At 30.0% G+C, this 17696-nt stretch overlaps 2 protein-coding genes across 3 annotated transcripts; both read left to right on the top strand.

Annotated features, from left to right (window-relative positions):
• Positions 1–1641: 1641 nt before the first annotated feature.
• Positions 1642–6604, top strand: LOC114374639 (protein RKD5-like). The gene is made up of 5 exons (XM_028332305.1): positions 1642–2060; positions 2226–2475; positions 4532–4779; positions 5307–5521; positions 6211–6604. Exons 1-5 carry the CDS (start codon positions 1991–1993, stop codon positions 6421–6423), a joined length of 996 nt encoding a protein of 331 aa, XP_028188106.1. The 5' UTR covers positions 1642–1990; the 3' UTR covers positions 6424–6604.
• A 3754-nt stretch (positions 6605–10358) lies between these two features.
• LOC114377538 (probable serine/threonine-protein kinase PIX13) lies at positions 10359–15230 on the top strand. 2 transcript variants are annotated; one of them, XM_028336091.1, is made up of 6 exons: positions 10359–10635; positions 10778–11118; positions 13261–13396; positions 13485–13627; positions 14300–14423; positions 14517–15230. In XM_028336091.1, exons 1-6 carry the CDS (start codon positions 10572–10574, stop codon positions 14885–14887), a joined length of 1179 nt encoding a protein of 392 aa, XP_028191892.1. In that variant the 5' UTR covers positions 10359–10571; the 3' UTR covers positions 14888–15230. The 2 variants fall into 2 exon arrangements, with proteins under 2 accessions (XP_028191892.1, XP_028191893.1); XM_028336092.1 differs by having other exon boundaries at positions 10361–10635; positions 10781–11118.
• The last annotated feature ends 2466 nt before the right edge of the window (positions 15231–17696 follow it).

The raw sequence follows: 17696 nt of genomic DNA, 5'->3' as shown, positions 1-17696 counted from the left end.
TGTTTTAGTTAGTAAGTTGAAACTAGAGAAAGCAATATAATCATTTTAGTTGTAAAAAATTTAGTAGAAAATGAGAATTTGAAGGATTTATAAAAAAATATGGACTAATTTTATTTAATTTTAAAAATAAATTGACTTAATTGGCTTAAAAAAATTTAGAAGGACGGAAATTGCATATAATTGAAACTAAAGAACCCCCAAAAGCAATTAAACCTAAGATAAAATATATCAATAATAACAATTTTTTTAAAACATTATTTATTTCAAATTTTGACTTTGTGTATAAAAAAACTTTGTTTAGAAAAACAAACTAACTTTATTAGACTTTATCTTTAGCCGTGTAGCCAACCTTGATTTGGATAATAAATTATGGACAACCGATGATTTTAATTATGAATAAGAAACTTATAATATAATAATTGCACTGTCTTAATTAAAATAAATATGTTTTTAATTTTTTTCACAACATGTTTTTCTTTGTCTTAATCCTTATACTTTATAAATTTGATTTTTCATTCTTATAATTTTAAAATTACTAAGAAATAATCTTTACTTCAGGAAAAAAACAAAAATAGTAGGGATTAATTTAGTAATTATAGAAAAAATATCTAAGACTAAAATTTTAATATTTTTTATTTTTATTTGCTGTAATAAAAGAAAAATTTTAATTATAAGATTTAAAATCAAAATGAATTTTTTATCAATAATAATTTTAAGTAGTAAATGAAATGTTTCATAATAATCAAACGCATCATAGCAGTTCATCATCTCTTTTACGTTTAAGGCATTTATAATTGGTCGTTTCACCACAAAAAAAATAAAATCGTAAAATGTATTTCAAGACACGTGAAAGAAGCATTTGCAGACATAAAAAAAAAACCTGAAAACAAACAAGCGGTTAGTAAATGCCTCCGCGAAAACCCGGTTTGATGCTTTCAATCGAGACAACTCTTTCTACGTTATTTTATGTCATTATATTTATTAATTTTCGGTGTGTTATTTCCTTTTAAAATAATACTATCATTAAAACAAACGTAAAATATGTAGTCAATCAATTTTCGTTCAAAATTTATGTCAATTTATATACTCTAAAAATGATAATTTTGGTCCTCTTAATTTTAATAATTAATAAAATTAGTCTCTTATAATTTTTTTAAATAGAATTTGGTCTCTTATATCATAATTTCTTAAGTTCTATAAAAAGAATGAAATTCACTAATTATAGGAAAAAAATACAAGAAACAAAATCATTTTTTTACGTTATGTTTAGTTTGATGGTGATTGTCCTTAATCACGTAAAAATAAAAATCTAGAAGCAATATAACCATAGCTTCATTCACACCATAAAAATGTATCATCACCCGAAACACACACTTTTTCTTCTATTTTTTTTTTGTCAGAACCCAAAACACACACATAAAGATTAAGATTAATTTTAAGTGAGAATCGAAAGATTTAAAACACAATTTTATCCCAAATATTTTAATTTTAAAAGTTAAATCTTGATATATGATGTACTTGAAAAAGCAAGCTATTCGCTTAGATTCCTCTAATTCAACAACCACATAAAAAATCATTTTTTATTTGTAAAAATTAAACACTGATATTAACAATTTATAACATTCAGATAGTCTATTCATGTAAGCTGCACCAGCTTGTTATAAGAAAATCACTTCGATTCACAAGGAAACGTATCGATATGGAGTAATTAAACGGCTGCACAATAAATTTACATCGAACCAAAAAAGGTGAAGAAAAATAAATGAAGGTAAAAGGAGAGTAAGGAGGTGACAAAAGAAAAAGACTAAGGAGCAAAAGTACCTTATTTTAGCTGGGAATGATTCTAAACTGATCCGAAGCCAACAAAAAAAAGCGGAAGATCATGCAAACTTGCACTTAAAAGCTGGTTTTTGCCTCATTCTCTTCCTTCTATTAAGTCCACGCTTCATGCTATTGCTTCCTGTCTCTTTCTCTTTCTCATGACCCCTTCATGGATTCCTCGCACACCAACACCACTTTGCTCACCAACCTACTAGTCTTCAACAACACCCTCCAACCAGGTATGTATGTCACCATGCATCTCTCTCTTGACCCAGATTCTGTTTCCCTTGTCATTTTCATTCCAAGTTTCGTTTTTCGTTGAAAAATGTGATTTTTTTTTTTTGTGGGGTGGTGGAATTTCGTTTTTTGTTTGTTTATTTCCTTTGTGGGTTTGTGGATTACAGAGTTGATGAGGAGCGTGCATGTGTACCGCCGAGGGGGTGGAGAGAAAAGGGAAGTTGAGAGAGAGTTTGTGTTTTCAGAGAGTGGCTCCTATGTGGAAATGCAGGCTACCCCAATTCCTGGATTGGTGAAATCTCGTGTTTCTGAAGTGTGTGAAGGGCACCGGAATGGAGTGTGGCTTTGTGTCTTTGCGTTTCATGCCGATCACACTCCTCAATTTTGCCGCATTCCACGGCTTTTGTTGGTTACAAGGTATATCTGCTTAGCCCTACATTTGCCTTTCACATTAGTCCATAACATATACTGAATTGGAATCGATCCCTTTTCGTTATATGATTATGTAGTTAGCTCTTTGTTCCCACCAAGATTTCCCCACCTTGAATGAATCGCATTTAAAAATAGAGAAGCAAAATTTTGTAATGTGTGCAAATTGGGTTGATATGTGTACATTTTAACCAAAAGCTAAATTTGAGTTGTAAATTTATAGTTTATAACAGATAAGGGATGTGGATTCTCTTTTTTCCCTGGAGAACATGAGAGAGTTCTCTTCTCTTGTGGGAATGAAAGATATTGAAGTGTTAAACGCTTTGGCATAGAACTGGCAGACCTCTGCACAAGTAATAAACAGTTTCTTTCCATCTCATGACATAACCCTCTAATAGAAAGATCACAATTCGTCATGTTTATTGGAGTAGAGGACTTTACTGGTGTCCCAAAAAATCTTTATGTATATGGCGATTAGTCACTTATGACTCCAGTCTCCAGAGCATACTTATGGTTATGAGTTCTTTGTACAGAAAAGTTGAAATAGCAGGAAGTGGAGTGACCATGGAATGATATTAAATTAAATTTAGAAAATATATCCCTCTATAATTTTTTATAGTCCCTATTTTAAGAGTAATATTATTCTCACTTAAAATTCTCACAGCAAAGAGTGATATAAGAAAACAAGAGAGAAAAGTGAGACTTAACCAGTGATGTGGTAGAGAGAGATATATAGGAAAAAAGTGTAGTGGAAATTTTAAGTGGGAATAGCATTAGTGCTATTTTACTAGTAGGATTCATAACAGAACAAAGCTAAGCTGTCTGACCAGAATATGTTTTTGGTCTTCCCGTTAGTCCTGGGATATAAGCAAAGGTTAGTAAGTGATAGCATCAATGGTTGAAGCAATTTATGTTTGGTTTTACTGAAAAAAATATATCAGATGTTTCTTAAGGTGAAAACTATGGATGACCCTTCCCCAAAACACCCAAAAATTGGGAGATGTATTCAGAGATATTCATGTAGAATTTTATCCCCTCAATCAGTAACATTTTGTTGTCTTCCAGTGCAGAGACAATGCAATATGTTCACTTAACCATTTTCTAATATGGCATTCAGATTTATCTTTCATGTAATAGTCTTATATTTATATGACTGGTTTACCAAGACAAAAAGGAACAATTGATACTACCTTGTTTACACTTTGAGGAGGAGAGGGAATCAAGAATAAAGTTGATTCTTCATGTATGAAGCTGAAATACTTGAATATATGCTTTGCATTTTATTTAAATTTTAAAGAAAAGGAACGGAATAGAGTAGACCAATTCTTCTCCAATCTCCATTCCCCTCATAAAAAGTTGATTTTCCCCCCCTTCCTAATTAAAGGGGAACAAGGTGATATTAAAACATATACTATATGTTTCTTCAACAAACAGAAGGTATTCTGCATAATTTTCTTATTAATATCCATTTAAGGGGAAGGCATGCCTACCTTAGTGCCTTTAATTTCTGGAAAGGCTTGGAAAGCATATAACTTCTTATTTTAACTTTCCCTACCTTCTCTCTTTCTCCCTAAAATTCCCTAAAACTCATCCCCTATTTTTTTTCTATGAATTTTCAAATATTTATATTTTATCCTGTTCATTATTTTTGTCCTTTCAGGGTTTTAAACCTCATTTTTTTCACTTTCTTCCTGTCCATAGTGGAGTGAAAGCTTGTGGGTAGTTCTGGATTTCATTGAATTTCCAGTCCTACTCTCTTTTGGCAGGAATGACATTATCTCCAAATTGCATAATTATGTATTTGAACATCATTATGTTTGATATGACATGCCTATATTCTTAATAGCCTTGTCTTGATATCACTATTTCACTGTTTCATAAAACCATTACTACTGTTTGACTCAAAAATATCTCGCTACAAGACTGCTCCACCACTTCTACAAGTTTTAAATCTTCTGAGCTTCTCCATTTTGTTTCCGATTACTTCTACAAAGTAACTTATCATAGATCTAACTCCCTCTTATTATTCTTTTTTAATTTTCAGAAACCCAAAGCTTAAGATGATTCCAAACTTGCTTGATGATCTCCACATGATATACAAGTTGAACCGGAAGGAGGAAGACAGAGATATAGCCCAAGACTCTACAGGAGAAGAAAGGCAAGGACACAGCAACAATTTCCAACCATCACGAAAAGTCTTTCCCGTTCTTGATCAGGATCTCAATTTTCTTCCTTATGAAGACTATGAGTCTGAGTCACCGGACAATGAGACAGATGTTGAAAGCTCACCAGGTTCAGAGTCAATGCTCTCAGTTATCTAACAGACATAACCTATTTAGCAAGTTTGTTCTGCAGCTTTGTTACTACATGGACATATTCAATCTTTTGGTGAAACCTATCTGTTACAATATCTCCAAGTTTTGACTGTCATGACCATATTTGTTGTAACTTAATTCTACGGTTCTGAATGTAGAAAAGTTCTCAAATGCTAATCAAATACAGGAATCCTCTTTATGACTGACATAAAAATGGAACTTCTTTTTTACGTTTTAAAACTTCTGACGATTCCCTCTTTTTTAAAGGATTGTTGTTATTAACTTCAATCCTGTATACCATGTTGCTCTCAATTTTGAATGTTGTCAATTATTATCCTTTTTATCCCAGCAGTTCAGTCTTAGCAGTATACAATTTATTTATTAAATTTTTTTTGTGATCCTGTACATAAATTCTCAAACCCCATGTGTGAAGCTTACTAATGTTGTGTGTCATATGCATAAATATTCATATCTTAATCTAACAGATGAGGTGAGGATTTGCAGGTTTTCTAGTGAAGAAAAAGAGGGCACCCAGTGATCTTGTAGCAAAAATTTCTTTATCAGATTTGGTGAAGTACTTTGGTATGCCAATTGTAGAAGCATCAAGAAATCTAAATGTTGGGCTTACTGTTCTAAAGAGAAAGTGCAGAGAATTTGGTATTCCCCGCTGGCCTCATAGGAAGATCAAATCACTTGACAGTCTCATTCATGATCTTCAGGTCCTTCTCACTTCACATTTTTTATTATGATGACTTTAACACTCTCTGTATTGAGATTTATGTGTACAAATTTCAAGAAGTTTGCTATCCATTTACAGCTACTTCAACTAAAATTTATTTATTTGAACATCAGCGTAATTGTGTTGAAGTGCATGCAACCTACCTTTTGAACAAATATTATTATTTGAAATATAACGAGGGAATGCGTGGTGGCTTATTTGTAGCCGACATGATTGAATACTTAAGGTACAGTCCATGATAATTTAAAAGTTCTTTGAAGCATGGAGTGGGTGAAACGGAAAGCATGAAGTGCACTTTGAAGCATTATTCTGCATTATCTTGTTAATGTTTTGGTCAAACATGATAGATTCAATGTCTTGAGTTCTCTCTTTTTAAAATTCAGTTAAAATTCCGTAGATAGGTGAAATTTGACATCAATGCTTAATTTTAAATTCGGATGTTTATTCATAAGTTTTTCCAATATGATCTATAAAATCTTTGCCACTTGCTGTATTTACTTCTATGTTTCCCTTTTACCAAGCTTAAAGTGGATTCTGAGTAAAAAAATTATATTTTTTGACAACCTTATAATCTGTCATTTTCAAACTTGAAATCCTCGTACACGCACAAAAAAAATAGTATCTGTTTGGCCAACGTTGACTAATTTACAAGAAGTGGGACACATGCAGGAAGAGGCAAAGAACCAAGAATTGGAGGACAGGGAAGCAGCTATGGCCGTGGCAAAGAGGCAAAGGATGTTGGAGAGTGAAAAGGAAAACATAGAGAAGAAACCCTTCATGGACATAAAAATTGAGACCAAGAGATTCAGGCAAGATGTTTTCAAGAGAAGACACAGAGCTAGAGCTGTTGAAAAACACAATTCTACAGTATCCAGCACATAGCACCTTTTTTTAAAGAGCAACAAAAAAAAAATAGTTTGCAAGTTGTAGAATGGACATGGAATGAAAAAACCTATACACACCTCTTTTGATTGGTCATCTTGATCTTCATAGATTTACTTTTGACTTATATATGGATTGCAATATCTAAAGGCAACTTAATTATAGCGTCTAAAATGCTCAATTTTGTTCTTGTTCTTTTTTATTTTTGTTCTTGTTATTGTTCTCCTAATCATAGCTTCTAGAGTTCTAAATTGTACCATGTGGAGATTTACGACTCTAAATATTGACCCCGAAACGATTTCATGTTGATACAACGTGAATCACAATTAAGCGGTTTGGGAAAACAAGCAACTAATAAAGGGTAGTTTTGGGTTGGAAGGACTTCCAAATGACCAATCCTTCCCTGCAAGAGAAAAAGGCTTTTAGAATATTCCATTGAGTCGGGTCTAATACATGAATAACAAATGATTCGGACCAATTTAACCAAAGGTTTCAGTTTAAATTTTGGTTATGTAGGGAGAATTTTATCATTTATGATGGTGATTTTATTCGTAAGATAAGATTGTGTTAAAGGAATATATATATATATATATATATATATATATATATATATATATATATGGTTTACAAAAAAAATAAAAATAAAGATACTCTTTCCTCAAAGCTTTGTCATATGTACGTGCGCTTAAATGCCATTTCACCTTTTTTTCCAAGAAAGTCAAAAAATGATGGTCACTTTTATTGGTTAAATTCAAAGTTATGGATTATGACACTGACGTGTCTTTGTCCACTAACTTATATTTGATGTGTTTTGGGTTGAAATGCAGCACTTGTTTCCTTGGCGGTGACTTGGTTCGTCGTATAAAGAAATATAGAGCAACACAACACGTTGCTAGTAAATTTCCTTCCTACTTTAGAAAAATAAAATAAAAAATCTACTGATGTCATGCAAACGTTTTGCGGTGTTCATTGTTTGTTCTGCTTCTAGTGTGGAATTGCGGCTCAATGTTTTTTATTCGATCTTTTCTTTTTGCACAGTTTGAACTTTGATTCCTGCTAGGAGACCCACCTTCATTTTATCATTCAGCATGTAACTGTCGCCTCCTATGAAAAGGCAAAAAATATGTTTTTTTATATAAAGATATTTTTATTCTTTATTTTTATTGGTAGCTAGAAAAGACCATTTTAATTTTACTATATTTCTCATTTTTAGGGATTTATATAATGCTGTTACTATTTTGACACAATTTTTTTAAAATAAATATTAAGATGAAAATAAAGTGATATTTTATAATTATTAATAAAACATCTTAACACGTACGCTAGTATAAAATCTATTGTTCATTGTTATACAATTTGACTAGTATAATTAGGAGTAAAAATAGGTTGACTCATTGACAAATTAAGTTGGTAAATACTTGTAACTATAACATGCTAAAAAAATATCATAACCCTTGAAAATGTTTTTTTTTTTTCACTAGAGAGGATCAGTTAATTTTCACTCTCTAATATACTCATTCTAATCTAAAAAACTTTTTATTACTATTTTTTTATAGAAATTACTAAATTGTATTAAATAAAAATGCGACTCACGAAATCTTATAATTTTTCTATAAATTTCGGTTATTAATAAAAAGTCGTATATTAAAAGATGTATTAGACAATACGTTTTGCTAACATTCCTAACGAATGAAATTAATACCACATATAGTTATGATGGATCTAGGCAATTATTACGTTAATATTGTTGATTAGAAATTAATAATAATAATAATCTATTGTATGGTAATATAAAAATAAATTTTAATATAAAATCATCCATTTATTATTTAATAATTGAAATTAACAATGAACGAGTTTTTTTTAATATAAACTCTTTTGATAAACTTCTAGATAATTAGGAGTCATATATACAGGGAATTCACTAATTGGGAAGAAACATATTCTAAACAAGATGAAAAACAGAGCACAATTTAATTAGTCTTTTTCAACCCGTTCAGTTAGATATAGAGTATGCATTCCGTTTAACTTGTCGTAATTCTCTATCTCCTTTTTTCCTCCCCAAATGAGTCTGCCTCAAGAAAATAAAATAAAAGAAGCATTACTCGACCAGTTGATCTTAGTGGATTCCACTGTCAAATACCTAGACTATAAGAACGGTAAAAATGAAACCAGATAATGGGATAATGAAGTTGTCTCGTCTTAAAAAGATGTGGTTGTGTTGTTTTTTGGCCCCAGTGACTATTTCCCTCGTTGGAAGCATGCATGCATATGCAATGCTGATGCAACTTGCATATATAATTAAGGAAATAAGGGTTGGAACCTGGACCACGGTACGTCGCTGACTTTGCAGCGTGCATGAACCACGAACCTTTTCTAATCTCTATTAGTTACAGTACAATTAATTATTTGTAGCATTAAGAATACAAGTTGTAATCAGACACTGGGAGACACGTGAATGGTGCAAGTCTGTTAAAAAAAATAAAGATGGTTCTTTCCTAGAATGTACATAATAATACGAAATTATATATGTACAGAGTCCTTAAATTATACTTATATCATCTATATACATGTAAAATATTAACCCACCTCAATGTGTACATATCATTAAAGATAATAGGAGGATAAATATATTTTATTGAAAATCTAATTATTTAAATGTCATTTTTATGTTTTTATACAGTAAAAAAATTAATATTTTTTTGCTTTTTGTTTTTTAATCAATGTTTTCAGAAAACTGGTTAGTATTTTTCAAACAGATAATATATAGAAATAGAATATGATATGTATCTTTTTAGTTTTTTTTTTTTTTGTGTGTACAAATTGAAACCGAGGGAAATTAAAGGAAAAAACCAAGAAATTAAAGAAAACAAGTCTAAGAGAAGTGGAAGTGTGGAACTTAAAGTAGAGGAAGAAACTAACTATGAGTGTGGCTCTATGAATCCACACTTTTAACGTTGGCACCTTCTTTTCAAAGACTTTTTTAATTAACACCAACGCCTACACATATTTGAGAAGAGATAAGAAGAAATTAAAATACAATTTAATTTAAATATACAAACAGGCAAATCCTTTATACAATATCATATAATAATAATAATAGTAAATGATATTTCTTTCTAGAAATCACACGTGACAAAATCGTGTTTGAACTAAGTAAGACTTATATGGACAACAACAATCTTCTTTTAAATCCAATGACAATCAATTCATGCACTTGGCAATAAAATAAAAGTGTAGTATATATATAGAGACGAAGGTAACACTTATATACAATTGTAGAATCACCTGCATCACACATGCATAATACTAGTATTAAAACATTATTACATTAAAATTAAATGTATAATTTTATAGGTTATTAATATTTAAGTTGTACAATAAATATTCAACAATATATATAATAGACAACAAATGATTTAGTTGATAAAAAAATAAACTCATATGATATCTAATATGAAAATTTTGTTGATAAATAATATGATATCTAACTCAACTAAAATTTCCTTGTTTAAAAAATGTAATAAATAACAATATTATTGAATAATCATAATAATATATATGTTCTCATTTTAAAAAGTCAAATCATTTAAAAAGAAAAATATTTTTTAACAATCTTGAATTGTTTATAACTTGATAAAAAAAGTAAATGATTAATTTGATTGATAATATAATGTTACAAGAAAAAAGAGATTAAAAAAAAAAAAAGAAAGTTGTTGATGAAAGGTTTGAAATTTTTTATTATCAGAATATAATAATAATAAAAAGTCATGTAAGAGGGTTCCGTCCCTTAAAAAATAGTGTGTACGTTTGTCATGTTCCCTACTGGGGCTGTACTTGCTTTTCAACACGCAGACTTTTCTGTCCACAGCTGTCGTGTGTACAAAATGACCCACGTCAAAAAATGAGAACGCGATGCCATCGAACACGGCGAACGACATCATAAAAGGTAGTCACACACATAACAAAAACAATCCCATGTTCATGTTATTGCTATGTAGCTGCCACTAGTACTCATCCTCATCCTCAACCTCAAGTCTCTAAGTAATTAGCACCTCAACTCAAATTAAAACAACATCATCGCTAGTTTGCTAGCTGCTAATTAACACCCATTAATTCTTGTTGGTCAATACTAAACAGTACTAAACATGGGTGTCTGCTTTGCTTCGCTCGCTCGCCACCAAACACCCTCTAAATCCATTCCCTACGCAGGCAAGTCATAATAAATTAGTTAAAGTTTTATTTGAAAAAACACGACCTAACTGTTTTTTTTTATTTATATGAAATCATGTTTATGCATGCTAGGAGAGTGAGGGGATTAATAATTTGATGTAATTAATTTATTGGTATGCAGCAGGTTCAGGGCGTGAGTCCTTGGGGAGCAAGGATGAGAATATGGGGATTACTGAAAGCACTAGTAGTGTTAATGGAGGAAGCTGTAGTAGTCATAGCAGCAAGAACATTGTGTTTCCTAGCGTGGAAGTGCGGAACCTGAAGGAGTTCAGTTTTGCGAATCTGAAAGCAGCCACCAAGAGTTTCAAATCGGATGCATTGCTTGGAGAAGGAGGTTTCGGAAAAGTATACAAAGGATGGTTGGATGAGAAGACACTGGCACCGACCAAAGCTGGTTCTGGAATCATGGTTGCTATTAAGAAATTGAATCCCGAAAGTATGCAGGGCCTTCGAGAGTGGCAGGTTAGTAATTACTGATTTCTTCATTCACTCACTTCCAACTGCTTATTGTTTTTTCATTATTTAATTTTAGACTAAGATTCGTAAACAAACTTACACTTAACCATTATTTATTACTATATACAGCCCTCGTGTATGTATATATTTTGAATATATAGAACCTTAGTAGTTAACATTATGGAGACACACCTCTTCTTCTTCCATGGTTGCAGTATACTTTGACACCAAAAAATACAAAGTCTTAGAAACAATACTCTTGAGTAAATATTTTTAATTATTTTTGCATAATGATTAACGAATATCACATATTAGGGAATGCAATTGACATCTTTGTTTAAATTATTTTTTTCTTTTTATATCATTTCTATTCTTATTTCTCCTACATTCATGATTGGTGTGTGAAAGATAGTAATTACTCATTTTGGTCGTCCTTTCTTATAGAAATCTTTTGAGAAGTTTGTGACTTCGTGGTGCTTTTTTTTTTATTATCATAAAATGACCTTAATTTCTCATCATTTTTTTTTTGTCAATAAACGCAATAATTTATTTCTTTTAGACTTTTTATTGTGAAGATTGGAAAAGATCATTAGATATATCAAACTATCATTCACTTTGCCTCTTCTTATAGAATGCAAAAAGAAAATCATTATTTAAGTGGAGTTATATTAATTTTTTTATAAGAGACATATATAATTAATTAGATAGAAACAGATTAAAAGAATGGATTGTCAATAATTATAAAAGTAATTTTGACAAACAGATTATATAAATTATTGAAAAATTTAATATTATCAACCAAATTAAATAAATACTTATAAATTGGTTTGAATGGTCTAATTTATAAGACTAGATGGATAATAATTTGTTTGACTTTTAAATAGATAGGTAAACAGAAATAAAAAATACTCATACAGAAAAAAGGAAAGAATATTATAATCGTAAGATTTCCAAAACTAAATTGCTCCCGATCATAGGCACAGTGGAAAATGCTTATGCTTATTCAAAAGAGTGGAGTTGGGGGTATTGACTCACGCTTTGTGCTATTAATTAACTCTGGTAACGGAAAGGAGAGAAAAATTAGAATGAGAGAAAAATTCAAAGTTTTATTTTTATTTTCTCTTTAATTAAATAAAATATATTGTTATTATTAGTTTCTTTGTCTTTTTCTTTCTGTTTTTTTTTTTTGGGAAAGAGAAGGGAGAAAGTCCTATGAAAACAAATTATTCGTAAATGGGGATCGAGGGTAGAGACTTCCATTAGATAGCATATGATCTACATGAGGTGGTGGTTTCTCAACAATCTAATTTTTTCATGATCTTATCCAAATATATCATAGAAGAGGGGAAAAAAATCCTTGACTGAATAATAATAATAATAAAAAAAAAGCGAAAGGAAATTGTGAGGCCAAATCTAGTTTCCTAGCGAAGAAGAAGAAAAAACTGGTCTTGTCTTGGCGTGAGAAAAGGGGAAATTAATTCCTCTGGACCACTGGAGCTGTGGATGAGGTTGATTTTTGGAGTGAGTGTAGACATAATGCAACCGACGTTGCTCTCCCTTCACTCTTATTGTCCTGATGATACTCATATCATAGCCAAAAGTCACCTCCTTCTATTCCAACGACTTTATCGAGAGGGATAGATTGACCAGAAAGAAGTGTGCAATACGGATACTGTGATAGAGAGATATAAAAAAATTGAGCGTATATAAATAATTATACAAGTTTATTCATCAGTGAATTTTCTCTTAACAAAATTGTTAATAGTTTTTATCCAAAATTCACACACACACACACATATACATATATAATTAAAAACTATTACATATATAATATTTTAAAAAATGATAACATTTTCTATTTTTAATTACGTAAATAAGAAAAATACAAGAAAATGGTTTGAGAGATTTAATGTATATATGCTTGATAGGAACTTTGGAATTATTTTTTTCAATGAAATGATCACTCCTTTTTTAAAAGCTTTCTAAAATAATTGACAAAAATAAGTTGAGTCAAAGTCTTAATAATAAGTTGAGTCAAACTTTTGTAATGTTTGATTATTTTCAATGAAGAAAAATAAGTGATTATTTTCCAACCCAGGCATCTGACTTTAACTTGTAATATCTTGCTCCGTTTATATGACAATGCAGTCAGAAATCGACTTTCTAGGAATGATTTCGCACCCAAACCTGGTCAAGCTTTTGGGTTACTGTTGTGACGATGTCGAATTTCTTCTTGTGTACGAATTCATGCCAAAGGGAAGCTTGGAGAATCATCTATTTTGGAGTATGAACTTGAGACAATTAAAATATATTAATAATAGAAATTTGTTGGTGGCTTTAGTTCATTTTCTTTGTTTTTTGTTTCCAATTAGGAAATACAAACACAGAACCGCTCTCTTGGGACACTCGAATCAAAATAGCTATTGGTGCTGCTCGGGGCTTGGCTTACTTGCACACCTCAGAAAAGCAAATCATATACAGAGATTTCAAAGCCTCCAACATACTACTTGATGAGGTCTATTATTTTTGCCTACTTCTTCTCTTTATGTTTGTCTTATATATTCTACCTTTTCCCTTATCATGAGAAATGGAGGCCAAAATAAATTGTGTACCCATATTTGTTTCATTAAGCAAACTTTTGCTAGAGCCTAGAGTATTCGGACCCAACTAAACCCTCGGAAAAATTAAGTAGTTTTAGACCATCATTTGTTTATGACCTCAATTAATCTTTATGTGACACATATTTAAATTTTTTTTAATTTAAGAAAATAATTAATAATACTTAAGTATCATGTTGAGATTGATCAGAACTAGACTAGGTGATTACCTAATAATTTCTTGCTGAATAATACTAGGTTCCCCTGACTAGGGGTGTAATTGGTTTAACATGAAAATTTTTAAATGCTATTTGAACTTAATGACTCAAGTAATTTGTGTGAACAATAAACTAAACATACACTAGTTTAAAAAAGTGGTAGAATAAGGAGGCATCTCCAATAATAGTAGGTAAGGTCCAAACATGTTATTGTTGAGACTGCTAACAAAGACTCATTTAAAAGATTATTTCACAAGCTAAAGCTTCCAACCACAGAAATTTCACCCAAATTAGAGTTACTACTTACTCGAAAAAGAACTACAGAGATTATATACTAATACTAAACCCACAAATCAAACTAATGTTTTGCAGGATTACAACGCAAAAATTTCAGATTTTGGCTTGGCGAAATTAGGGCCTTCGGGTGGAGATTCACACGTGAGTACGAGGATCATGGGAACATATGGCTATGCTGCTCCAGAATACGTTGCAACAGGTGATCATCTCATCTTATCTAAACACATAAATAGAGAGATGGTTTGTGAATATGCTAGTTGAAGTTGAAACTAATTGTTTTATGATTCAACAGGACACCTTTACGTGAAGAGTGATGTTTATGGTTTTGGTGTGGTGCTGCTTGAAATGCTGACAGGGATGAGGGCAATTGATAGAAACCGCCCCATAGAGCAGCAGAATCTAGTTGAATGGGCCAAGCCTTCTCTCTCTGATAAAAGCAAGTTTAAAAGCATTATGGATGAAAGGATAGAGGGTCAGTATTCAACCAAGGCAGCATTGAAAGCAACACAGCTTACTCTAAAATGCCTTGAACGTGACCTTAAAAAACGTCCTCATATGAAAGATGTTCTCGAGACATTGGAATGCATAAAAGCTATCAAGGTTACGAGGAAGGAAGGCAAAAAACGTTGTTCTAAGTTTGCAACTACCAACAATGTACAATAGCCAAATTTATCATCCTTATGTTCAGCACCTAATGCTTGGTAAATTACTTTGCATTATTGTAACACGAGGCACCAGATAATATATCATTTTTTTTCAAAGTTATTTTGTTAGTTGCAGGGGAAATTTTGATACAGCTCTGTAATTCTTTTTTCCTACTTTGGTTGAATATAGTCACATTATTGGGGGGGTTGTGCAAGGGTAATGAGGTTAGATGCTTGTACACAAAGTTATCCAAACTCCTCCCGACCATATATTTAGGGAAAGTTTGGTAAGATCATTATATTGTTATTCTCCAATTTTTTTTTACAATGAATAAAGTTAGCATGTAAAATATTATGCAAACTATTCAAAACTCTTCTCGTAGGGAATTGTTTTTTCCCAGTTTATATTTGTCGGTGTTAATTTATTGATTTTTTTGTAAATCTAAAATATTATTAGTTTTTTTATTATCTATATTCCTATTTAACTATTATTATTATAACAATTTATTATAATTAATGATACATTAAGTAAGAGTATTTTAATTTAAATAAATAATATTTTATATTTATTAAATATGCTTTAATATATGCCTAGTAAAAAATGATACGCAATCTTAGTTGACTTGTCAATATTACTTAAATATAAGATTAAAAATCATCCTAATCTTTGTGCTTGAACGACTTTTTTGATATTTTTATATTTTCTGTGTATTATCCAACAACTCGTTTAAATAGTTGGTTTTAAATTATCACAAAAGTTCTTACATACTAAAGGAGTCTTCAATGAAATAGTATGCATGAATTATTTTAAAATCTTTTTATATGAGTTTAATTTTTACTGATTAACAAAAAATTAAGTCTTAAAATAAATCTGTAAGTTAGATTAGTCGTCTATGTAGACTAAGTTATATCTTTAAAAAAAATTATGACAGATAAAAAGAGATCAAACTCAAGTGTTATTCTTTTAATCAAGGACAACTCACAGCATAAAATCTAGTCCAACCTATTTTCATCCATTTTTCACTTAAAAAGTTATATATATATATATATATATATATATATATATATATATATATATTATTGTGATCGAGAAATAATAACTATATAATTATAGATAATTAAATTATACTTAAATGATAAGATTAAAAAAATGTACATAACTTTTTTTAAGTGATAATGTAAGAACTAGTTAACTTTTAATATTGACAATTCATATATGGTTATATGATCGAAATGTATAGTTTTCATTTATGACATTTAGAAAAATTCTTATTTGACATGCTTTTATATATATAGAGAGAGATGTAGGCACAACATATCAAATGAGAATTCTTGTTAGCGTAAAAAACAAAAATAATATGAATGTTAGATCATATTTAAATGATTAAAAATTAAAAGATAAGTATATAATTAATGACTTTTTTTAACTAATTATGTAATTGTTAACTAATTTTTAATCTCGTACAAGGTTAACTCAAACTTGAAGTAACCTAAACCCTTGCTTTAGTCTCACTAGAAAGAATTAAAAAAACTTATTTAGTTTGTCGTAATATACATTTATTTCTTTCTCATTTCTCTGCCTCCTCTTTTCCTCCAAAATGTTGTCCCTTAAGGGGAAAAAAAATGCATAACTCAATTGATCTTTTTTGTGTGGATCTTACAGTGAATACCTGCATTAAGAACAATAAAAGACCAGACACATGAAACATTTAAAAATGAGACCAGATAAAGAATTCATTCTAAAAATTTGTGATTATTTTGTTCTTTTTGGGTACCACTAACTATTGATCAGCCTGCAATAAGATAATTAGTTCCTTGATAAAAAGTTATTGTTTTTCAATTTCCCTCGTTGGAAGCAAGCATGCAAAGTTAATCTAGACTAAAGAGTGGGTGAAACTCCCGACCTAACGTCGAACCTTCTTCTCTATTATAATTAATTGTATAGCATTATTTCTTAATAAGAATACAAATGGTACTCTGACACAGGTATACGCGTCAATTGTAGTTGTTTTCTATACAATAATTTTTTTGTAGGTTCTATACAATTTTGGTTAAAAAAAACACGATCGCTGTTTCGTATAATGTACATATAACCGAAAATATATACGTGCAAAGTCCTTAATAATTTATAGATATTAACGTCACCTTGTACGTATGAAAGATAGAAATACATAGAATGTGGTTTAAAAGTATTAATTATGGATGCTAAAATACATTTTGCACTACTGAAAAGTATCATTTTCTTTCCAAAAAAAGTTTCATCATTTCATGCTGTTACATTGAATACTTAAATATAAAACTTTTGCCCTCCAATACATAATATATGTAGTCTCTAAAAAAAGTTAAATTATTTTTATACGATAAATATTTTATTTTTTAATAAAAATTTTATACTTTTATTTATTTAACCAATGTTTTTAGAATACTGATTGTTATATACTATTTATCAAGCATAATCCTAAAAAGTTAACGCTATTTTTTTTCAGCATGAAATTAGAGGAAGATCGATCTGCATCCAAACAAGCTAAGCTAAGACGGATCTCCATTTTAGGAATTGTATTTTTATTGGAAAAAATTCAAATGTTACATCGATTAAAGATAAAATAATTCTCATCATTTGAACTAGTTTATGGGTTAAGTTAGACTTAAATTTATATGTTAAAAAATCTAAGATGTATTAGAACATATTTAAGATTAATTTAAAAGAGTCATCCATTATATTATTCAAGCACAAAGTTCAAGAAATATTAAAAAAATTTAAGTTTCATATCGATTAAAGATAAAATTAAATTATAATATATAAATGAGAAATAATATTTACCTCTTGA

Source organism: Glycine soja, chromosome 11, assembly GCF_004193775.1.
Source record: "Glycine soja cultivar W05 chromosome 11, ASM419377v2, whole genome shotgun sequence".
Classification (NCBI taxonomy): Eukaryota; Viridiplantae; Streptophyta; class Magnoliopsida; order Fabales; family Fabaceae; genus Glycine; species Glycine soja.
Note: the sequence above shows the minus strand (reverse complement) of the source record. Positions and strands in the feature narration are given on the sequence as shown.